The sequence below is a fragment of the Eulemur rufifrons genome, chromosome 2 (assembly GCF_041146395.1).
Source record: "Eulemur rufifrons isolate Redbay chromosome 2, OSU_ERuf_1, whole genome shotgun sequence".
Taxonomy (NCBI): Eukaryota; Metazoa; Chordata; class Mammalia; order Primates; family Lemuridae; genus Eulemur; species Eulemur rufifrons.
In genome coordinates, this window is record NC_090984.1 from 68,081,387 (window position 1) to 68,107,137 (window position 25,751).

Genomic DNA, 25,751 nt, shown 5'->3' on the forward strand with positions numbered 1-25,751 from the left:
TGTCATTAATTTTGGAATACTCTCAATCATTTCACTTTAAATAGTTCTATTCCATTTTCTCTTTCTGGTATTCTAAATACCCATATGATATACCTTTTGAAATTGTCCCACAGTTCTTGGATGTTTCATTCATTTTTATTATCAGTTTTTCTCTCTTTGCATTTCAGTTTGGGAATTTTTTTTATTGACTTATCTTCAAGCTCATTGATTCTTTCCTTGGACATGTCTAGTCTACTGATGAGCCCACCAAAGGCATTCTTTACTTATTTTACACTGTTTTTTATTTCTAGAATTTCCTTTTGATTCATTCTTAAAGGTTTCATCTCTCTACTTATATTACCCATCTATTCTTGCATGCTGTCTACATGTTGTCTACTTTTTCCATTATAGCCCATAATATATTAGTCATAGTTATTTAAAATTTTTCTGTCTGATAATTCCAAAATCTGTGTCATATCAAGTCTGGTTCGGATGCTTGCTTTGTCTCTTCAGACTGTTTTTCCTTGCCTTTTAGCATATCTTATAACTTTTTTTTTTTTTTTTTGGTTATTGAATGCTGGACCTAATGTATCAGGTAATAGAAACTGAGGTAAATAGGCCTTTCGTGTGAGGTATTATGTTAATATGGCTAGGAGTTGAGCTGTATCTTGTTTGCTATAGCTGTAATTCTTTTATGTTGAGCTTCAGACTCCTTTACTATCCTGGGTTCTGTCTTTCCTATTATCTTTGAGGTTTCCTAAAAATTTTCCTCAGATATCTTTCTATGCTTTCAGCTCAAATCCACTATTATTATACTGGAGCCCAGTTGGTCCAGTGAGGAATAAAGACTGGGGTGGGGTGAGAAATGTTTTCTACCTTAATATTAACTCTTATTCTTTAGTGGGCTTGTGCCTTTGGACTATGACTTTCACAAGTGATTCTTAGTTTGCTCACCTACTTAGGTAAAACAGGAAGACTAGAGGGAGTTGAAGTCAGAGAAATGCCCTTTCTTCAGGTGGGATAAAACTCTTATAAAGTCTTTTTCACCGGAGAGTATGCGTTTTTATGGAGAATGTTCTAGGTTTATTTCACAATGTTCATTATTCCTCTCTCCCATCAGAATCACATGATGGCTAGACTACATTCCTTACTAGTATGTTTATCTCCAAGTACCTCCTCCAGTCTACTGAGCATACTGCTCACTAACTGACTTAAGTGACCAAAATGCTATTATAATTATGTTATCCCACTCAGCAAGGATATATTTTAGTTCCATTTTGCATGTAAATCAAAATTCATAACCTTTCAAGCCTCTGTAGACTGGTCCTACTCTGACTATATAAACTGTTTGCCAGTCTATCTAGTTCTAAATATCGCCCCTCCCCCAAAAAAGTGTGCAAAGGATATGACAAAGTCATTCACAAAGTAATAAATACAAATGTTACTAAACCTATGAATAAATATCCAATCTAACAAGTAATGAAAGAAATGCAAAGTAACAATTTATCAGTTGCTATTTTTTTACCCATCAAAGAGAGGGAAAATTAATGACATCCAGTGTTAGAGTGATGAGAAGGGGTTGCAAACTAACATAATTTTTAGCTATTTATCAATATCCTGAAAAGTGTTCACACCCTTTAGCCTAGTATTTATCTCTCTCATATTTACCCTCAGAAAATAATTTGAGCTATGCATATGAAGATATTCATCATGTTTTATTTATAAAACCAAAAATGGTAATAATATGAACTTCCAATAATATGGGTTTTAAGTAAACCTTTAAGAATATTTAAACCATTAAAATCATGATTCTTGGAAGTATTTTATGAATTAAAAAATACAATGCAGAATGAAAAACAGGACATTCACATAATACTGATTGTGTATCATATGCAAAACTATGGTCCTGATTTTGTAATATGTCTATATATGTAGGAAGGATTGAATCAAATGTTTACAGGGTTATCTCTGGGCTATTAAGGGCAATTTTTATTTTCTTCATTATATTTTTCTAGGTTTAAAAAATTCTTACAGAATTAAAAAATGAATTATTTTGTAGAAGAAAAGTTCTTCCAAAAATCCTGCCTAACCTTTGGAGTTCAGCTCAAATACCTCCCTTCCCAAATTTTTCTCTCACTATTCTTGTCCACATTCCTGTATTTCCTGTTTCTCTGTTCATTTTTCTCTACCGAGATTTCAAGTCTAGATGCTATTTTCATTCTATTCTTTCTCCTTAGGCAAACTCACCCATGCCGTTAGCTTCAAGAACTACTCCTCTGAGCTCTAGACATCTATATACAGCTCTACGGCCCTACTGAGATTTCCTCAAGATATTTAAAACTCAGTTTGTCCAAAACAAAACTACTGATCTTCTTTGACAAAACTGTTCCTTCTCCAGTATTGTGTTTCTCAGTGAGAGACACCATAATCTCTTCAGCTGTGTAAAGTGAAAGAACATGGGTCATCCTTGGTGCCTCACTCATTAGCAGTCCATCCAGCTCATCAACAGGTCCAGCTGGTTTTACTTTCTAAAGAGCTCTAAGTCCATCTACTTTTCTCTAACTGCACTATTACCATCTTAGTCCAAGGTACCCGAATCTCTCATAAATGAGTTAATACCTGTAGAGTGCCTAGGATATTGCTTGGCATAGAGAAAGTGTCCCATAAATATTAGTTGTTATTATTCTTATTATTACCTGTACCACTGCAGTAGCCTCTAACGTTGCCTTCCCGACATCAACTTTTGCTCCCTTCTAGTCTGTTCTCTACCCTGAAGCCTGTGTAATCTTTTAAAAACACTAATCTGATCATCCCATCTTGTCTGCTTCTCAGACTGATTTCCAGTCACATATCCTCCCTGTTTGCAGGCCAGACCCTCTGTCTGTTGTCGGGCCCTCAAATGCAACATGCATCCTCCTGCCTTAGAGGCTTCTTCCTTCTGCCTTCACCACTCACCCAGACCCCGAATTCCCTCCCAGGAAATTCTTATTATCCTTCAGAAATCAGCTCAACAGCCACTTCCTCAGGCAAGCTTTTCCTGGCCTCCTAAAATATAAGAGATCAAGTCCATCTCTTATATTTTATCACAAATTATAGTCTGACCTACTAGGTCCTAAGACTAAACCATGTCTGTTTTACTTAGTACCTGGTATTCAATAAATTTATGTGTGAATATATAAATAAATTTGCTGAGTACATATTTATTGAATGAATGAGTCTGAAAAATTCATAATAAATTCAGTCTACTTATTTATTTTTTTTCCTATCTCAGTCTGCCATTAATTTAGTCTTCATTGAACCACCCTTCTATCTTGTCATATATTCATGGTTTTGCCAACCAAAGAAACCTCTAGTTATAGGCATCTGCCCAGCCATAGACCCTGAATCAGTTAGTTGTGGGCTAAGATATTGAAACCCTCATCCCAGGGGCAGGGAGGAGAACTGGGAAGAGTACAGACTAGTTGCCTTCTGCAGTGAGCAACCTCCTTCTTTTCTAGTGTGCAAGTCTATGTTAGCATTTTCTGTGTGTCATGACTTGAAAAATGTTGGGAAGCACTGGTCTAGAAATAATAGATATTAAGCCTCTGCATCAACTCCTTGGTCATGAAGCAATAGTCACATTTAAATTTTGATTGAAGATAAAATGTTTAAGTGGAAATGCCACTGTGGTCAAAAAATTTTCTTATCCCACTATAAAAGATCAGATTTACTCTGATTTTCTTTTTATTCAGGTCTAATATTTTAGGTCTATTGTTTCACTTGAATTGTGTTTATAATTTTTTAACACATAAATGGCTAAGTTTGTTGAATGTCAAAGAAAAGATGCTATGTTTAGTCATCCAGGAGGTTAAAATTGAAATACCAATATTGAAAAGCTATTTTTACATACAATAGAATAACAGTACAAAATAGTACAAGCAAGCCCATATGCCCAAGGTCTGAAAAGCTAAAGCTATTTTAACATACATTAAATACTCTTTCTGTAGCAATAATACCATCAGTGTATCACTGTAGGTTATGCAAGTATTGGAATCTGAATATTTATTTACTTATTTATTTATTGCCTAGTATTTTTTGCATAAGATTCTGAATATTTAATCTATTTGCAGGGATGGTTTATTGTATGATTCCATCGAGTCATGGATTATAAAGAACTGAACCTATAGGCAGATAATCAGGAAGTGCCCCTTGAGTACCTGCCAGAGATGCTCAGCATTGTTCTGGGATTTCCTTACACAGTAGTACAGGACATGATCTTCACTCTAAAGGAATTTGCAAGCTATATATAGTGATAGGAAGATAATATTGACATAGATGAGACAATAATTATTCCAAACTGTCTCTGGGATGAAAATGACAGCATCAGTTACAAAACTAAATACAAAACTGCAAGATACTTGAGAGCTGAGTCTATGCTTGATTCACCTTTATATCTGCTCTGTGCTTGAGCAGTACTATGTAACAAGTATTCAGTGAACATTTGTTGAATGAATAAATGAATGTAAGTGCTAAATTGTGTGGTTCTATCTCTAGTGTAAGAATCAAATGAGGTGGAAATCACTGAGGGTTGAGTAACCAGAGAAATCTTAAGAGAAATTTAAGACTGAATTTTGAGAGATTTGGGTGAGAGCAATAGAAACTAGGTTCATTCATTCATTCAAAAAATATTTATTGACTGCCTACTTTGATCAAAGGCATGGTGACGAAAGTAAGCAGGGAATATTCATAAGGCAGTTACTATAGTGAAGGTTAGTTTTGGGGAGCATTAAGAATTAAATTTCAGTCATTTTATGGGACCAGATGCGATGGAATGCCTTAAATGGCAGGCAGAATAATTTAGAAGAGAAAATACCCACTAAAAGTTTTGTATTTGGGGGATTTTTGGGTTTTTTTTCTAGTTAGGGAAGTAATACAATGAAAGGGTTTATTTTAAGAAGCTTGGTTTGAAAGTCATATGTAAAAATTATCCTAAACATATTGTTGTCTGTTCAGTTTTTGAAAAAGTCTAGGGATAGGTTTTCACAAATTTTCATGAGAAATCTATGGAAATGTTTAGTTGCCTTTTTATTAATAATAATAACTCCAACTCTCTTAACGTTTCTCAAATGGTTTTGTTTCCCAAATTTTAAAGAACACTCTTTAACTATTAAACATTAATGATTTCTAACTAACTAGATTTACCAATGGCCCTGATTTCTCCCTTTGTTTTTACACTTAGGCAAGAGTAGGTCATAATGATAATTATCATACTTCTGAAGGTTTTAAAGCTAGAATATCCTAAAATAATCACCCTTCAAGAGTGGTTTTGCATGTAAAGAAAAGTCAACCTTGTCTAATGCAGAAGAGTTTTAATGTGGTATAGACTGAAACATCTCTTTTCTTTATTCCTCACCCTATCACCATCATCATTATTTGTGTTATTTTCTTAGCTCTTCATATGGTTCTTGTCATCCCCAAGAATCAGAAAAGGGGTTACAACAGTAAATATCCAGAGAGATGTCTCTTGTTCCCTAGGACATCAATACATCTAGCTGAGGTCAGGAAGGGTCAACTGATTTGCAGGAATCTGCATGTGCAGGGATGAGAGAAGACTGAGCACTCTAGGAAAATCCTTCCACTGGATGGCGTTTTCTGAAGGAGCTCTAATGGGCCCATATTGCCTACTTGACCTCTCTAACCAAGGACCTTATTCTCAATTAAAGAGCTCAGTGTTCAGCTAAAACTATCAAGGATGGAGAAAGGGCTAGATAAGAATTCAAGTTCTTTGTATTTTAAAGGTTATTCCTGTAAGATCACTAACCCACCTCGTCCAAATTGACACACATTAAAATTGTTTTAACTCACAAGGCAAAAGCAGAGAATATTAGGAGATCTAAAATAACCTATGCCTTTTTGCTCCTTTGTTTTCTTGTTTTACAATCTAAAAGAACCCACTTCAAATATGGAAGGGAGTCCAATTTTCAAAAAGCAATTCCTCCATTTTTTTTTCTTTCTGAGCAGCTCTCATACAGTAGCAGTGGTAAAATAAACAACGATGTGTTGAATTTTGTTTCTCTTTATCTATATGACATTTGTGTCATCACCGTAGTTCTAATCCATATTCAGGTCTTCATGTTTGGTGTGCAGTAATATGTAAATTATCTCGCCAGCTGCATGGAGCAGTGTTTGTTTATTCTATTTCTTTTGGCACTGCACAGAACTGAATTTCTGCCAAAATGGGGATGCTTCAGGGAGCACTAATGCTCCAGGAGGAAGTTTTGAAAGGAACCACACATCATAAGTCTTCACTCTGTGAAGCAGCAAAATCAAAACAAACTTTTTGTTTACTATAATAAAATGTCGGTATTATGAATGTAAAATAATGTGTTTGTTAAAATATAATGAGCATGCTGCCCATCTCCAGGATGCTCAGTGTACGTGGGCTTTGGAAATCAGGACACAAGGCTGAGAAAGCTGGTGCATTTTTATTCTTAGAAAGAAAGTAGGTGAAATGAAACAGAGACAACATCTAGAAGTTTAAGGGGGAAAGAAATATTTTAACATGCATATTGATCGCTGGAAACACATGGCATTTACATGCATTTAAATGTGGACAGCTGTGGCGTTTAAGTGTTAAAAAATTTCATTAATGATGCATAGAGCTATCTACTTCTGTTGGCAGGCCTTTCAGTCTTCAATCTGACACTTCCTTTTTTATCCAGCAAGCTAATTTCCCCTCTTTTGTGAGGAGTAACTGTTTTCACACTACTGCTTACCCAGCAAGCCTCCTTATTGTTTCATGGTTAATTATCTTCTCCAGCTTCACCTTCCCCAGCAAAAGGAGCAGGACTGTTCCTCCCCAGCACTAATGAAAGCTGGGTTTTATGGGTACACTGTGTAAATAAATGCACAGTCTGATCAGGCAACATAATAAATGAGTTCCTAAAGTTTATGGAGTCACAGCTCATCTAGTGGCTTTACTAATAATGAAAGAAAATGATTAATTTGGTGGGGGGAACTTCAATTTAGGAGAAAAAAATGAAGTTGTTGTCAGCTTACTGTAGAGCCTATCTGCACGTAAACACAAGGGATCTCTATTTATCCAAGTGTTCCTTGTGCTTCCTAATAGCAGCGATGACGTTTGCCAAGAGAATGTCTTGCAGAGTAGGCCTTTGAAAAATATTGTTGATTTGGTAAAAGGTAGAGGTCATCTGGCATTATATTTCCTTGATTACTTGCTATTTGTTCAGAGAAAAAAAACAACGAAGGTTTATGTAGTGCAAAGTACGCTACACTCTGCACTGAATGCAAGCAATGCAGAGATATTTTTCACAAATGCTATAATTGTCCAGTGCCTGGAGTAGTAAATTCAGCAGGTCTGACCCAGGTAATTAGCTCTACTGGCTGGTCAGTGTCTTGCCTCTCAATGCTTATATATAAACCCAACACAGAGTTCTAATTGTCAGTTTACAGACCCATATCCAAAGTGTTTGGGGCTTATATTAATAGTTGTTTTGTGTTTTATTGTTTAATTTTTTTGTTGTTTTTGTTTTCATTTTTTGCATTGCAAAAGGATTTTAGGGGATTAAAGTGACCCTAAACCTCCAATACTGCTTTTAGTGACCCTCTAATACTGCTTAGAAACCTCTAATACTGCTTTTTTTTAATGTACAAAATGAATTTACATTTTGAGATCATTTTTCTCTAGATTGAAATTTATATTTTTTTGATTTGGGCATCTTGATTTGGGTTACAGTTTGAATTAAGGTCCTGACTTTTAAAACTCTCATGAGCCTCCATGAGAGCGCAGGACCAGAACTTCTATTCTAGTCAAGGTTGAATTTTAAATTTAATCGGATCTCAGGATCCTTAGTATTTTCCCCTTGAGATTGCAAGAAGAAAATCCCCCAGGGAGTCTATGTTTTTAACATGTCTAGGGACTCTAGAATAGGAATCAGAGTATAAAATCTCTTAGAAACTTGTTTCAAAGATATTTATTACCATCTAGGAAAATTCATCCTGAAACTTCAAGCAACCTTTCCAGCATCAAGTGTAACTAGTAAACTTTCCAGTCATTTTTATGGAGGAGACAGTGATAGCTTTAATGGAGATGTTCTAGCAATTCTGAGACTTTTTAGTCTCCCCTAAGTCTAAAAGCAGTTAACTTTATCAGAAGCTATTAAAGCAAAGATATAAATCAAATGAAATAAAATCAGATGTAAAAACAAGGGTTAAACCATCTTAAGAAAATGAATCATAGCTGAGCTGCCTATTAAGCAGCCTAAACCTTGTGCCAATCAGATGATAAACATGAGAAAAGCAAGACAAGTGTTGACTGGTGTAGGTAAGATGGAAGAGAGACTAAGATAATGTATACCCTTTTTGGTCCTTCTTAATTTGCTAATTCAAATTAACCAACATTTTATTTATTTATTTATTTATTTTTGAAATGATAAGTTGTAATCATAGTCTGAGAATTAAAAAAACAACAAAAACTACACCCTATTTATCTGAAAGGAGTAAACAATTAAAAACAGCAATAACACAATGTTGACTCCTAATGTGTATCCACTGAGAATGAAGACACAAAATTCTCTCCACAAATATACCTTTGTAAAGGGCACAGATTCTGAACACGGGTGAACTCTGTTATTTGAGGTGTGACTTTTCAGGCAAACCTACATATTGGCAAAGCACTTCTTGTATACTAGGCTGCCTTAGTATACAAGTATGCCAAGAATATTGTGTTCTTAAAAATATAGTTAGATACATAGAATGAACATTTGATAGCACAACAAAGTGACTATAATCAACAATAAGTTAGGATATACTTTAACTGAAAATGTGGAATTAGAATGTTCCTAACACCAAGGAATGATAAATGCCTGAGGTAATAGATGCCCCAATTACCCTGATTTGAGTAATTCACATTGTATACCCGAATTGAAACATCACATATACCCTATCACTATATACAAGTGTAATGTACCCATAATAATTAAAAATAAAAAATTTTAAAAATTCAGAAAAAAAAATTTAAAGAGAAAAGAATATTGTGTTCTTAAAATTCAATCTGAAAGTTGGGACTTTAAGTCTATCTCACTGAAAAGCACATGTGTTAGATAACTTCACATGTTTATATAACTATTTTATATAACTATTCACCTCCTCTTTCCTACCAATATGCTTTGTAGGTTTCAAAAATTATATATTTTTATTAATGTAAGATCATTATCATAAAGGAGGGTAAAGGGTATAGGCAAAGATAAGGAAAAAATTACATCCAGGGTCACAAAACTCAAATGTTAGGTCAACTCTTGACAATCAAAAGGCAAACACCAAACAGCTAACCAGTGCCAAAAAAAAATGAAGCTAGATGTTATCATTAGGGGGAAAAAAATCTGTGCAACTTGGCATGTGGGTCTGTCATTTTCATCCAAATAGATTTACCATGTGGTAGAATGAAGAAAATGTCACCATTTTATTTCAGTTGGGCTTTTTACAACTTCATTGAAGTTATTTGTCTTTTGGACTTTCTTTTATTTGTTTCATTTCTACATAATACTAAAGAAGTCAGAAAGAGAAATTCCTTTTAAGAAACTCTTCCTACTTTTTTTTTTTTTTAACTCACTTTTAAATAATTCTAAATTTAGGTACTGTCTTAAAACTAGGGGAAAATTCCAGGGAAACACAGAATAATGACTGAAAAGAGAAAAATAAACCAATTTTTCTATTCAGTATGTCCTGAGTATAATAAAAATTTCAGCATACTCATGTATAAAGCAACAGTCAAGATAAAATAATTTGCTGGTGAAAGTAGATTATTTTTCTAGTTACTTCTAGTAAAACTTTCAGAATTGAGTGGGAAAGTTACTTTTTCCTGTAGCAGACACTTAACAAATATGAATAATGATTTATACAAAAATTAACTTATTTAAGAAAAACATAGCTTGATGTAAGGCATTCATCTATTGCCACCTAGCTTTAATACTACCAACATTGAAGTTATTACACCAAAGACTTATTTAGACATTATGACATCTAAATTTCTTTAATTTATTAGAACAAATATCTTGCTTCTCTATAAAAATACTTTTTCTGTACACAACACTTCTGACAGAAAATGTGTGGGTTTTTTCCCCACTCCGAGCAGCTCTCCATTTTCCAGACACCAGTTGAGTGTCCTAACATTTAATCTGATTTTGACACTAGCTACCTGGATCTATCAGATCCCACAAGTTAAAGGGCTCAGTCCCACAAGACTGCCTTCACTTCAGATACCAATAGCACAAGTCCCTGTACTTCTAACTCACAGGCTAGAAATCCCCATAACCCCCTCTTCAGGTTCCATAATTTGCTAGAATGGCTGGCAGAACTCAGGGAAACTCTTACTTATGTTTACCAGTTTATTATAAAGGATACAACTCAGGAACAGCTAGATCTAAGACATGCATAGGGCAAGTGGGTGGGCATAGGGCATGCCTCTCCAGGTACACCACTCTCGAAGCACTTTCAGGTGTTCTGCCACCTGGAAGCTCATCAAATCTCATTGTTCAAGAATTTTTATAGAGCTTTAATCTCCAGCCCCACCCTCCCCTTCCCAGAGGTTCTTAGGTGGAGCTGAAAGTTACTACCTTCTAATCCTTTGGTCTTTCTGGTGAGCAACCCCATCCTAAGGCTATCTTGGGACCCTATCCTAAGTCACCGTCTTAGCATAAACTCAGGTGTGATCAAAAGGGGCCATTATGAATAACAAGAGACACTCTATCACTCACAAAATTCCGAGGGTTTTAGGGGCTCTGTTCCAGGAACCTGGGACAAAGACCAAATGTATTTCGTATTATACTACAGCTTCTTAATCAAAAGAGAACTTCTGTGGGGCAGACCCTGCAGGGAAACTGAAGTTACACGAAGAAAGGGAAGAAAGAATTATATTTTGTGTATCTCTTTTCTGTGGAATTCTTTCCTACAGACTCAGGATTGCCTTGTTTATGGGGCGTTAAAGTTCCTGGGAGGGCTCACGTGGTGGCTCGCACCTGTAACCCTAGCACTTTGGGAGGCCGAGGCCAGGAGTTTGAGACTAGACTGAGCAAAAGCAAGACCCCCATCTCTACAAAAAAAAAAAAAAAAAAGAAAGAAAGAAAAAGAAAAAAATTAGCTGGGCGTGGTGGTGCATACCTGTAGTCCCAGCTACACAGAAGGCTGAGGTAGGAGGATTGCTCAAGCCCAGGAGTTTGAGGTTGTAGTGAACTATGATGATTCCACTGTAGTCTAGCTCAGGCAACAGAGCAATACCCTGTCTCCAAAAAAAAAAAAAAAAAAAATTACATGTGGAAAAGTTACTCTTTAAAGGAAAAGGCTTATAGAAAGGAACGGTAGAATTTCAGCTGCAAGGAATGAGCATTTTAATACAGAGGCTTTTTTTTTTTTTTTTGGTCTCAAAAAAGTTCTTGGCAAACAATTATTTACACAAATAATCAAATTCAAAAGTATTACATAGGTTTTTGGGGGGTGAAGATTTAAATGGATAGTCAAGATGGGCTACTGTGTTTGGAGTTGGGGGAAGAGGTGTTAGAACAATTGAAGAGTTTCCTATACATTCTGTGGCCTCCATGGTTTCTCCACTCTGGTTTCCTTGCAAGACTGATGCTATAGGACAGGAAAGGCAGTGAACAGGACCGTGCTCCCATTTCAACCGCAGTTTACTGGGGAACTGGACTCCCCCTTCAGGCTACTTTCTAGCACATCCTGCACTTATTTCCTCACGCACCAGCCTCTAGGACCTGCCCTGTCTGAAGTTACCAATGTTTTTTTTTTTTTGTTTAGTCAGTGACTTTTCCTTAATTTACATAAAATTAATCATTTTAAAGTGAGCAATTCAGTGGCATTTAATATTCACAATGTTGTGCAACCACCACTTCTACTTTCAAAACATTTTCATCTCTCCAAAAGGAATCTCCCTGCCTATTAAGCAGTTACTTCCTATTCCTCCCTCCCTGCAACCACCAGTCTTCATTCTGTCTCTATGGATTTCCCTATTCTGAGTATTTTATAGAAATGGAATCACATAATATATGACTTTTTTATTTTTTTTAAACGTCTGGCTCCTTTCATTGAGCATATTTTTAAGGCTATTAGCTTTTATAACTGAGAGATGGCACCAGTTTTAAAGTCAGAGATTCTCCTGGGTTTTGCCAGAACCCAGCTTAACCCTAGGACTTTTCTCCAGGTTCCTTCAACAGCTCATGAGACCATGGGCAAGGCATTTTCTCTTCTTTCATTCAGTAAATATATTTTGAGAATTTGCTCTATGCAAAGCACTGTTTTAAGTCTCTAGTGGAGACAGGACAGACAAAGGCCCTGCCCTCATGAGGTTTATTTATGGGAAGAAAACCCCCGGGTCTCATTATTGGACTCCCTTTTGTCCCTGGTCCCTATTGAGAACAAAGGCAATTTTTACTGTTATAAAACTTACTTTAAAACAACATCTAGTGGATTTTTCATTTTCAACTATCTCAGAATTATCTGTGTCATCAAGACTAGGAAATATGTCCATGTCAGTACTCATTTTAGTGAGATTTATGAGATGACTTTGGATTTTACTTGTCTGTTTTGAGTTTCTGATCAGCTTTGTTATTGAAGAAGAGCATTCACTAGAACAGTTTTTGATCATTAGCGTGAGATAGACTTTCAAAGCATTTTCTGAGCTGAGACAAGTTACTTTAACATTATTGTCAATCTGATATATAGTGAGCAGGATTTGATTGCTCTAATGTGTCAGTTGTGATAGAATTTCACAGACAATGGACCTGCCTTTTAAAAAAAGATTATTTTCAGGAAATAGAAAGTCCTTGAGCTATGAGCCTTGCTGAGGGCTGGACAGGTGTCTTTTCTCCTTTGGTTATTCCCATAGGATAAACCCAGCTAGGGTATGCAAAGACAAATGCGTCACCCCATTTACAGTGCAGTGGGAATGAGTAAGGGCACTAATCACTGTTTATTTCATCTAATCCCATGCTTGCGGTTGTACTACAGAGGTTAATCAGCCAACCACTATTCTTAACAGAAACACTGTTATGGTTATTTAATATTCAGCCATACTGTCCTCCCCTCACTTCAGCACAGGGAATATATGCTGATAGCTGCTGGTCATTGTACCCCTACTGTGTGCCACACCCTCCCCAAGGGACTTTATGTTCATTTTTTAATTTAAAGCTCCCAGTAGTCTTTTAGGTAGACACAATGTGCTGTGATTGTCGCAGATATATAAATGTTGGAACTGAGGCATATGGAAGTTAAATAACTTTCCCAGGATCACATAGCTAACATATGGAAGGGAAGATCCAGTATTCAAATCCAGATCTGTTTGAGTTTCTGCCCCAATCCCAAAATGGCTGATAAACGTGTACATTTTTTATTATCCTATTTTTATCTTGTTCTGTATTTTTTCTTGCTAACTCTGGCCAGATCTACCTCGGACGGCGCGATTTCTTGCTAACTCTGAATCCCTTCCCTGTTCAATAAGAGGCAGAGTACTACAAACTCAGGGTTTTCTTAAAAGTTATCTTTCTGTTTTCTGAGGACTAGCTGTTTGTTCCTGCTGTTGTTTTTGTTTTTATAAAATTTCTACCTAAGTTTACTTTAGGAAAATAATTATGCAGCTAATTCTCAGACACTTGGTTTTAGTTTTGGAGTGAGGGCTAGGAAAAATATTGCACCAAAAGAAGCAGAATGAATATATGAATGTTGGACTTTCCCCTCATTTAAGTGGATTTTCCCACCCCAATCTATATATTATTTCCTTCCTTCTCTCCATCACCTCCTTAAACCTGCATATGTTCTGCTTTTCACTCTAAAATAGATACATGTATCTTTATTCAATTAGAGTTAATACTGTTTATGTTTTTGTCATTTTATTTATTGGTATGTTTTATTGTACTCTACTTTTCTACAGATAAATCTTTCCTCCCAGGTTTTTGCATGTGCTCCTTCTCAATAAACTCCTGGATCTAGAATAAATAGGGGGAACACAAACTGCAAGACCTCCTAATGGTTCTGCCCATTCTGAGCACCAGACGTTTGACTGGAACATTCAGTTCATCCTAGTATTTTTGAGACCTTTTAGAGAAAGTCTTTCAAAAGATATAACTTTTTAAAGGAAATTAAAGGAATACAGAGGCAGGTATTTCAGATCTCTTTTAGGCTGTTGTTTTGTAGAATGTCAAGTTCCTTCATCTCAACTCCTTAGCTAATGTGCTTCTCATCTCTTATAAACACCCACCATTTAAACTAAAATTTTAAGAAAACCCTGAAAATGCAAGCCTGGAAGATCTAATTCAATTAAAGCCATACAAGTACAGAGGATGTTAATTCAGATTTGTATGGCCTGCTACAATTGGAATCTTAGTTCCTCCATCATCATCATCATCATCATCATTTCTGCAGCCACTTTTAGTTACTTTCTCTGTATATATTGTGCTAATATAAATAACATACTTCCAAAAATCATAATAATAAAATAAACTAGCACCAATTAATTCCATTTTTTCTTGAGCAGATCTGTATGGCTGTGTTTATGTGCAATTATTTATATAGTACCCTTGGTTTAGGCCAAAATTCTGTACCCATGAAACAAGTTTATGAGTTAAAGACCCTTGCACAAATTAATTTAATTCAGAATTAGTTTTGGAATTGCACATTTTCTATTGGAACCTCATTTACTATTCACCATCCATTTGGTTTCATTCAAATACTCTTTGATTTTATCTAAATCCATTTAGATTTACCACTTTATCAAAGACAGGAACATTTTTTTGCCTTTTAAAAAAGTACCAAACAATTCTTTTAGGAAAACAACAGCAACAAAAACAAATGCTCGATTAGCTTGAGTATTATTGGCTACGTTGGGCTATCATCACAGACAGCAATTGACCAAATAATTTTCCTATCAGTTATATCTCTGTATATGCATATCTTTTTATTCAAAGGCAACTTTTTAAGTTATATAAATATTCTAATGTCCTTCTTCTTGGAAACTTTTTCCACTTTCTTGCCCCAGGGGTATGTTTTATGGTTGAGGTTAAGTCCTGAGGAAATGGAGATTTTATTGAAAATATTGACTTAATTTAATCCACAACAGGAAGGGAGTGAGTGAGGGCATAGTGAGTAACACTTTTAAGCCTAAAATGAATGATTTTCTAATGGATCTTGTCAGATATTCCCTGGAATTGACATACAAAAAAAATTCAGAAATCACAACAAATTTAAGAGGTTTATAAGAGAATAGAATTAAGAAAGTTAAAGTACAGTATTAAATCCCAAAGTTTAATCTTTTCCTGTGGAAATTTTGTACTCCAACTATTGTTGTTCCTTGATACTCCACCCTCACCCTCTAGATAGATCAAAATCCTTGGATGCTCAAGTCCCTGATATAAAATGGTGTAGTATTTGTATATAACCTACATACATCCTCCATATAGTTTAAATCATCTCTAGATTACTTATAATATCAATATAATGCCTACACATTAGTTTATTCAGATGGATTCAATGTAGTACTTGGCACAGGGCAAATTCAAGTTTTGTTTTTCAGAACTTTATAGATTTTTTTTTTCCAAATATATTCAATCCACAGTTGGTTGAATACATGAACCCATGGATATGGAGGGCCAATTGTGCTTTACTGAGCAAAGGATTTATTCCTTTAGGTGCTACTATAAGTTTTATACTTTCATAGGCTTGAATTTGTAAAGCCATAAAGGCAGCATTTGGTCAGAAAACAACTGTGTCATGGAAGAGGAGTCTGAGTTGTAGACATCACTTGGGCTTAGCTCCTGGCATATCTAGATGGCACAATTCCTGTGTCTCCATGTGAGCCCCCAGGTTTGGGACCCTCGTGGAAAATCTGTGCTGCTAAATGTTAAAGTCAGCCAGAGAGTTACAAAGAGAGCTTCTTTGAAAGACTAGTTCAATTATTTATTAGCACTCTCAGAGTACAGTGTCAGCCAAGATAGTATTTGAAATTAATATACTATTTGATTAGACTGATTGATTGTTCCTACAGCTGAAGATTTTAACATTCATTAGCCATACTAACCAGTCATTAGTACTTCCTTTATCAGCAGGCAAAGAATAAACAGAAATTCTAATAAAAATTCATCACTGTGAATGTACTTCATATCTAAGTGACTGTGATGATTGCTGGTGTACTAGATTAACTGCTATAACATTGACAGCAGGAAAGATTTCTGTTAGAAAATTTAAAAATATCCCTTAATTAATGTTTACTTTGTAACTGGACTCTTTTAAACTTAAGTAGACTGTACAGATAATCTCTTACATATCCAGTATAATAAAGTGCTAATGGGTATTTTATACTTAATGTGTTTGTGTGGTATCCTTTAACTATTAGTTTTAGGAAGAATTGAGAACTTCTTAGGAAAGTTCTGCTAATACACTGCAGGTGAAGCTTTTCCCCCATTCCTGAGGAATAAAAGCATCATGGTCTGTTTTTCCACCAGACAGTTAAAATAATTCTGACTTGTCATGCAAATATTCTGACCTATGATCCTGTGTGACACCTCTCTCTACCTAACGTGTCATGAATCCTTCGTGATTTTATTAGCAAGTGGAAAGGAATGATGAGAAGGAGAGAATGAGGTTGGCAGGGGGAGCCCATTATGAATTGACTCAAGGCCACTCTAGAGCAACTCTACATTCATTGAGAATTAAAGCTGCCTCATACTGACTGCCTTCTCATCACTTCACAAGCATTAGTTAATTTAATACTCATGAAGATATTGAAAAATACATAGTGCTATCCCCATTTTACAGGTGATTTCTGGGGCTCAGAAAAGTTAAGCAACTTGCCCAAGTTCATGCAGCTGATAAGCTGCAAAGTCAGCCCTTCAACCAGTCTGCTAGTTTTAGTGCCGTGCACATCTGCCTGGTACCCTGCATAAGCAGAAGCTGAACTTTAAAGTTCTGTTTGTGTTTCTGTCTGTAAGTGAGCCTGTCAGGGCCTGCAGTATATATATCACCTTTCTTGACTCTAGTATGAATTCAGACAGCTGGACAGCAAATAAGGATGGTGAAGGAATCTGGACAGAGTCCAGGAGCCCAGCCAGCTACTGTGTCCCAGAATGTGTCAAGCTCTACCTAAACAGGGGTAAAACCAGGAAGTCCAAGGAAAGATCAAGGGTCCCAAGTGGGCAGGCAGAGAGCAGCATAAGGGAATCTGGGCTATTTCATCCTTGGGAGTTAGGAAAGTCTTCAGATAGTTGGTCTGGGGCTGGAGGTGGGCTTGAGGGGGAGGTTCCTGCCTGTAAGAAATAAGGGCAGGACTGACAGTAGTGATACAAGTTGAAAAGGGTCAAAGTGAAATCTCTGTCATAGAGAGAGACTAGGGAAGAGAGGGGCTGAGAGAATTGTGATTAAGGAACCTCCCTGGAGCACTCAGGGTCCAGGAAGCTACAGATGAGGAGACCAAGTTGAGTTTGATTGGCAACAGGGCCAAGATCTGAAGAGGCAGAGCCCTGAAAGGGAAGACAGAGGAAGGGGTTCACAGTCAAGATCCTCTGGCCCATGGCAGCTATAACTCTATTCTGAGTCCCCAAGCAAAAGCTACTTCAACTGGAGAACCCAGGAATAGAGGCAAGAGGGAATTTGCCATGTGTGGCTACAGGTGGTATTCTACTATGGCCTCCGGAACTCAAATAGTATCAATGTGGTTGTACCTTAAGAGATGTCATAGGCTTTACTCTTTTTACCTTCATTTACCTGGCAGTTTTATCTTCACCCAGTCCAAGATTTAAAATGTAGAGGAATCAATAGGAAATGGTTAATTCCATAAATTAAAATTTGAGTGTAATAGTCTTACATTTTAATCTATGTTATTGCCTTCAGTGACAGATTGCTATTGATAGAAAAGCCTATTTCAATAATTTTTGGTTGTTATTGCGAAGAGGAATAGAGTTGATAATTATGCTATCTTTCAAATCCATGCTTGGGGCAGTTTTCTTTCCTGACTCTTCCAAGGGATTTTGAATGGATAAAATTTTCATGCTTATTTTCCCTAATTCTTCTTCTTTTTTCCCTTCTTCCAATGCAGGAGACTTTGAATGTGATTGATCCTGGCTTGATGGACCTAAATGGGATGAGTGAGGATGCCCTGGAATGGGATGAAACGGATATAAGTAACAAGTTAATTAGTTTGAATGAAGAATCAAATGACCTTGATCATGAACCCCAGCCTGTCATACCTTCCTTGAAACTTGAAGAGATAAGTAGTGAGGACCCTGGTTATGAAGAGGAGACAGGTGACCATGGGGGATCTCGGTATGCCTCAAATATTACTGTCTCCTCCAGTCCACACATTTACCAAGTATACAGCCTCCACAATGTTGAACTCTATGAGGAAAACCATGTGCCATTTCTGAAAAACAATCCAAAGTTCACTGGCATGACACAGCCTAATGTTTTAACTAAGAGTCTCAGTAAAGACTCTTCATTTTCATCTACCAAATCTCTGCCAGATATTCTAGGGGGTTCCAATTTGGTGAAGCCTTGCCCATGCCATGGAGGAGACATGAGCCAGAATTCAGGCAGTGAGAGCGGAATCGTCAGTGAAGGAGACACGGAAACCACTACCAACTCTGAAATGTGCTTGCTCAATGCGGTAGATGGATCCCCAAGTAACCTTGAAACTGAACATCTGGACCCACAAATGGGAAATGCAGTTAACGTGTTAAAGCAAAAATTTAAAGATGAGGGAGAATGCATTAAGCTTCCAAATAGCTCTCAGTCATCCATTTCACCAGTGGGTTCTGTAAATGAGAAAGTTGGAGATTTAAACAGTGTTACCAAACATACCCCTGATTGTTTGGGAGAAGAATTACAAGGAAAACATGATGTGTTTACATTTTATGATTACTCATACCTCCAAGGCTCAAAACTCAAATTACCAATGATAATGAAACAGTCACAAAGTGAAAAAGCACATGTGGAGGATCCCCTGCTTCGTGGTTTTTATTTTGATAAAAAATCCTACAAATCTAAACATCAGGCTACAGAGTTACAACCAGATGCACCTCCCCATGAAAAGATTTTGGCAAGTGCATCCCATGAAATGGATCGCACTTCATATAAAAGTGGCGATATAGAAAAGACATTAACTGGCATGCAGAATGCCAAACAGCTCTCCCTTATATCTCGTAGTTCATCTGTTGATTCCCTTTCTCCAGGGGGTGATTTATTTGGATTGGGCATCTTTAAAAATGGCAGTGACAGCCTCCAGCGAAGCACTTCTTTAGAAAGTTGGTTGACATCCTATAAAAGCAATGAAGATCTTTTTAGCTGTCACAGCTCTGGGGATATAAGCGTGAGCAGTGGCTCAGTTGGTGAACTGAGTAAAAGAACATTAGATCTACTGAATCGTTTGGAGAATATCCAGAGCCCCTCAGAGCAAAAGATAAAGCGAAGTGTTTCTGATATCACTCTCCAAAGCGGTTCCCAAAAGATGTCCTTTACTGGCCAGATGTCATTGGACATAGCATCTTCTATCAACGAAGACTCAGCAGCATCTCTTACAGAACTTAGCAGCAGTGATGAGCTCTCTCTTTGCTCAGAAGATATTGTGTTACACAAGAATAAGATCCCGGAATCGAATGCATCATTCAGGAAGCGCCTGACTCGCTCAGTGGCTGATGAAAGCGATGTCAATGTCAGCATGATTGTTAATGTCTCTTGTACCTCTGCTTGCACTGATGATGAAGATGACAGCGACCTCCTCTCCAGTTCTACACTCACCTTAACTGAAGAAGAGCTATGTATCAAAGATGAGGATGATGACTCCAGTATTGCAACAGATGATGAAATTTATGAAGAATGCAACCTGATATCAGGGCTAGACTATATAAAGAATGAATTGCAGACCTGGATTAGGCCAAAATTGTCTTTGGCAAGAGATAAGAAAAGGTGCAATCTCAGTGAAGAGATAAAGGACAGTAAGGATGTAAGTAGTAATGAGATGACCAATCCCTCTGATACCCTAAACATTGAGGCCCTTCTAAATGGCTCCATAAAATGTCAATCTGAAAATAATGGAAATGGTAAGAATCCCTCCCATACCTATGAGTTAGGGACAAAGGGTGAAAATAAGAAAAATATTTTCAAAGTTAATAAAGATCCGTATGTGGCTGACATGGAAAATGGCAATATTGAAAGTATTCCAGATAGGCAAAAGGACAAACTGAATGTCCCAAATCCTGGTTCAAACGTGAAAAAGATTTCAGAGAGTGAGCATTGTAAGTGTAAAGCATTTATGGATAGTTCAGATGATTCAAATACTGCTGAAAAGCAATTTGTTCCCCAAACTGTTCGATATCTTCCAAAGAAATGTCCAAATTACCATCATTTTGAAAATCAAAGCACTGCTTCTACTCCCACTGAGAAGTCTTGCTCAGAAGTGACTTTAGAAACCAGGGTTAACAACAGACAAGACTCTGATGTACTGAAATCTTCATCTGATGATGCACCAAGTATGACTGAAAAATCTGCTGGTTGCTGCCTAGCACTTGAACAAAATGAAACAGAGGAAAATGCTTCTATCAGCGACAACACTTCCTGTTGCAACTGTGTGCCAGATGTTTTCCATCAAAAAGATGCTGAAGATTGCTCAGTACACAACTTTGTTAAGGAAATCATTGACATGGCTTCAACAGCCCTAAAAAGTAAATCTCAACCTGAAACCGAGGTGGCTGCTCCTACTTCATTAACTCAAATCAAGGAGAAAGTGTTGGAGCATTCTCACCGGCCCATCCAGCTGAGAAAAGGGGACTTTTATTCCTACTTATCTCTCTCATCTCATGACAGTGATTGTGGGGAGGTCACCAAATACATAGAGGAGAAAAGCAACACTCCATTGCCACTAGACACTACCGACTCTGGCTTAGATGACAAGGAAGATATTGAATGCTTCTTTGAGGCCTGTGCTGAGGATGACTCTGATGGAGAGGAACCTTGTTTCTCTAGCACTCCTCCAAATGAATCTTCAGTTCCTGATGAAGGTGCAATACCACGGCAAGCAACGGCAAGTTCTTCTAAGTTCAGTGATACTTCTCTCTTAGCTGGTGAGGCAGACATGGTGGCTCTTTCAAGTCCTCCCCCTCAGAAAGGGGCTGATGTTGGAAAGGAAGTGGATGGTTTACCCCAAACTTCCAATGGCTGTGCAGAAAACTCAGAGTTTACTCCTTCAAGGCTGGGCAGTGAAAAGGAGAGTTCAGGAAAACCAGGTGAATTTGGAATGCCAGAAGAACCTAATGCTCCTTCAGCCAAATCTAAAGTTCAAGACCTCTCCTTGAAATCAAATCAGCCAAAAGACAAGGCTGCATTACATCCCAGCCCCAAAACTCTAACCTGTGAAGAAAATCTTCTAAACCTTCATGAAGAACGACATAGAAATATGCATAGGTAGAATGTACTCCCCCCCAAGCATGAAAATCATCTCACTGAAAGGTATGTATAGTCCTCATGCCATATGTATGTTTGAGATATGAGTTTGAGTCAACAAAACCATGGTAGGAGAAAAGACTAGTCAGAATGACCTATCATGGCAGATACTTATGTGAATGAGACATTTAGGTAGAAGAAATACTCCCAACACTGAAAGTAACTGTGAAGCAAAGAAAAAAAAAGCAGTGAAAATTGATATTCTTAGTGACATTATTATATCATTCTGGCAAGAAGAATACAAAATTTGAGCAAGCAGTCAAACAATTTAAGGCCTCAAATTCTATCATTGAGGGAGGATAAAAAGGTTATCTGAATTGCAGTTATACCCCATGATCAAAATGCATGCACAGTAACCACACTCCCCACTTTAGTTTCCTGCACACAGAGCTGCCCACCCCCTCGGTGCCTGGAGATGAACAATGATTAGGCTAAAGGCGGCAGCTCCTGATTTGGGCCTTGCTTTTATACTTCTGTCTAATGTAACTGTCATCACGTTTGCTTCCCCAGTGGAAGGCTATGCTGTCACAGCTCCTAATCATGGCCATGTCTAAAGATTCAAACAGGAGGGGAAAGTTGATATTAAAGAAGAGGCTCTTATTTATCCACACACAGATTGAGAACAGGCACAGAAAGCAAATGCAGAGAGCATACATGACAAGTTAATGGTATTTTGATAAAAACAGAATTTTTGAATTTTGCCTGAAGGTGACAGGCTGATTTCCATCAAATTTTTTAAGAAAGTCATTCCACTCTTCATAGTTAATAAGACAGCTATTGATTGATAATTCTGAGATGATGATACATCTCTAAAAGTGACACAAAGATTCTGTTATTTCCTATTTCTAAGCCCCGATGATGAATATGCTTTCTCAATCAAGTTTAAAGAAGAAAATTTGAGCTTTCAAATGTAAGAGTCGTATTTCACCAAAGTATGAGGTGCCTAATGCCATCTCCACCCCCATTCCCGAAGCTTAATGCTGTAACCTAAACTCGTGCTATAGGAAATGAATTACAGAAGCAATCTACCCTAATTTGTTAACTTATTCAAATAACAGTTATTATACTTAACTATGCTAAAGATTATCTTTTTTGTGGCAGATTGTTTATTTTTTGATGAGCCTAATTACTGATTTTCTAAAAGTAATTTACATTTATTACAAATACATCTTTTAAAATGTGACAGATAAATGTTGTTCCTATAATGTATTATGAAAAAAGTTACTATTTAAAAACACATTATTTAATTTGAAAGATGAATGGCAAACATCATTATTTTTTTTCCTGCAACACCTGTGCCCTAAGCTCATTAAAATGTGTAATTCTTTGTAGAGCTGCTAGAAATGGGGAATGAGGGGGGAATCTATACCATATATAAACCCTAAAAATAAACTCAGTATGCAAAATTGAAGAGAGGCATCCTACTTACTAATATAGCTCAACTAATTTTCTGTGTTTCAGACTCTATTTGCAATTGGCTACAAGTGAGAACAAAAGTAGGAGAGAGAGAAATGTATTTTCTGTGAAACGTGTCTACCCTATAATCATAGTCTCCATCAGTATGCAATAAAACTGACCATTAAGGGAGAGTAACTGCAATTCCATAAGCTGCTTCAAAACAAGTTCTATTAGAACTGATTGTACTGCTGGGTCTGCCAACCTCCGCAGAAGGGCTGGTAGAGCCTGGCTGATTTTGTTTTCTGAAAGGGGATAAAGGCTTGAAAGCAACACCACTCTGTGCATGACATCATGTGACTGTGACCCTCAAGTCACCAGTCATGCTGAAAAGCAGAGCTCTAGAAGCCCTGGCACTGGAGGAGCCTCTGGGATGCACTCTCTCTTTTCATCTTCTGGGAATTTCTTCCTTCTCCTACGTAGACATAGAATTGAAATGAAATGTAAATGATGAGCAGCTCCATCTCTAGACTTGGAGGAAGCAAGTGTGCTGATAGATATGTGTAACCCTCACATTTTACAAGCAAGGACAGTGTAAAACCATCAGCCAGCCCACCTGCCAGTCCGTAGTATTTTTTGTTGAGCCCCAGTGATGCCTAGTCCTATCTCAGGCAAAGGGAGAAGCAGTCAGATTTTACTTCCTCAGAACTCACATCGCCCCCAAGTGACTTGTTACTGGCCTAGAGCCATTTAAATAGCCATATTTACTGGTCCTCGTCAGTTTTTTCAGTATCACGTGGACAAAACATCTGGATGCCTGAATTTTTCTCCAGTCATTAGCACTGGGTAACTGGATGTAAATATTCACATGTTGTTAAAGTGCTATCAACCAGGACAAGTTACTTAATCTCAAAAAGTTGACATGCCTTCAGTACTTATTGTCAGGAATACATAGTAAAATTATTTGGTAAATATGAGGTTTCATGTCTATAAGAGCTTACTTGTTGTCCTCATTCTTTATACAAGATTAAAAAAGCAACAGGAAAAGCTCTGCTTTTTAAAGCCATTTGGAAACCATCAGCTGGGATGCTCTTTTTATCTGGATGATAAAATTGACCAAATTTAATTTGCTGGTTTTTTTTTTTTTTTTTTCAGAAGTAAGTTTTCAGATGATGAAATGATTATAATACCATCCAGAAGAACTATAACTTAGAATAGCAGATACAGTCTGTAACAGTAACAAACATTTTTTTCAAAATTATTTGAAAAAGTATTTTATTTATTGTGTTCTAATTAAAAGCCCATTGAAACTATTGGAGAAGTTTTAACATGATCTAACAGTATGCATTTGCAGTTATTTCCAGGAACACTGCTGTGCTTTTCACTATTTTCATTTATGTGTCATGTTTCTATAAAAATAGAGAGGTCAGTTACAGCAAATCACATCAAAGGAAAGGTAACTGGATAGATCCAGATCTTTCTGCCTAATTTGGAGGAAGCACATAATGTATGTCTGGAGTGCCTCCTAGGACCTGCCTAAGAGATGTACTTTGCACTAATCTTTTTGCTATATTCTGACAGTTATTTCTTCATAATCCTCTTCATAAGCCTCTGATCTTTGATGAATGGTTTAACCCTAAATTTCAGGCTGGATAAATCCTGTGATATAAAAATTTAAATCATCACATGCAGCCACTGTGTACTTTTTTTTTTTCCTTTTGGTTTGCTCTGGTGGTCTGGGGTTTTTGTTTTACTGTGTGTGTGTGTGTGTGTGTGTGTGTTTGTGTGTGTGTGTGTGTGTTTGTGTGTGTGTTGAGGGTGAGGTGAGGCGCTGTATTTGCTTAAGGTGCTGCATATATTTCCTTTAGAATTTTTTAGCTTTATTGACTTTTCTACATTATTGGCCTATAAATGTGATAGTTGGTGGCCTGTAGATTTTAGATTTTAAGCAATTACTTGTATTTATGCATGCTCAAGTATACGCATATATAGTTTAAAATGCTCCTGCTCAGTTTCTACAAACTGAGAAAGCTGGAAGAGCAAACATTTCTCATGTAGGCAACACAAATTCTCATTTTATTAATTGGATTGGCACTAAAGTGCTTGATATTTTCCAAAGCTGGCCAAGGAATTTTAAGAAACTACCTTTGGTGACTGTGTATTAATTTTTCACTAGACAATAAAGGTATAATCTTATCAAATTTACCTTTAAAATCACTTTACTAAATCTAGGTTTTGCTGGATGTGTAAAGTATTTTCTAATTATCCAGCACTTCTGAATAACTAGCCCTGCATACTAAATAACAAAGATTTTATTGGACATTACCACCCCCACCCACACCCACACACACACACACTCACTCTAGATCTGTGCTCAGCCAATTTGGCCTACCCATTTTCAAGTGGCCCAAATTGAAAAAATTAATTATCCAGAGAGAATTTAAATGCCAGCATTTAGTAAGACCAGATTTGCCTCACCTAAGGATTCCCTACTCAGTGGCCAGATTTCAAATGAGTCATGTCCTCAACATTTGAACAATGTACCATGCTTTCTTGTGTTACTGCATTATTTTACTGTACCAAATTTCATCCCATCTGCTCTTGTCTGTCTGTCTCCTCCTGTTCTTTATCTAACTTTCCTTCTGTCCCCAACTTCCAGTGGCTCCAGCCAAACCAGTTTTTGTTAAAAATTTTCCTGGCTCTTAAACAAGTTGTAAGATTGTAGAAAAAGAAAGAGCAAGACAGAGTATGAGAACGTTTGTTCTAGAAAGGCAGTAAAACAACTTGATATCAGATATCAGAATGCAGTTTAAACCGAGACAAGCAAAAAACCCTGCTTTCTTTGAGAGCAGATCAGAGGGCCTACAGTAATTGCATTCTGCATTGCCTAA

General features: G+C 36.9%; 1 protein-coding gene across 1 annotated transcript in view; it reads left to right on the top strand.

Moving 5' to 3' along the window:
- The window catches only part of AKAP6 (A-kinase anchoring protein 6), a 354,014-nt gene that overhangs the window by 327,449 nt on the left and 814 nt on the right, over positions 1 to 25,751 (top strand). Inside the window, exon 12 of the mRNA XM_069464086.1 lies at positions 18,068 to 21,471. Coding sequence (XP_069320187.1) covers positions 18,068 to 21,430 — 3,363 coding nt within the window. The 3' untranslated portion in view covers positions 21,431 to 21,471. The remainder of the gene's footprint in view (positions 1 to 18,067; positions 21,472 to 25,751) is intronic.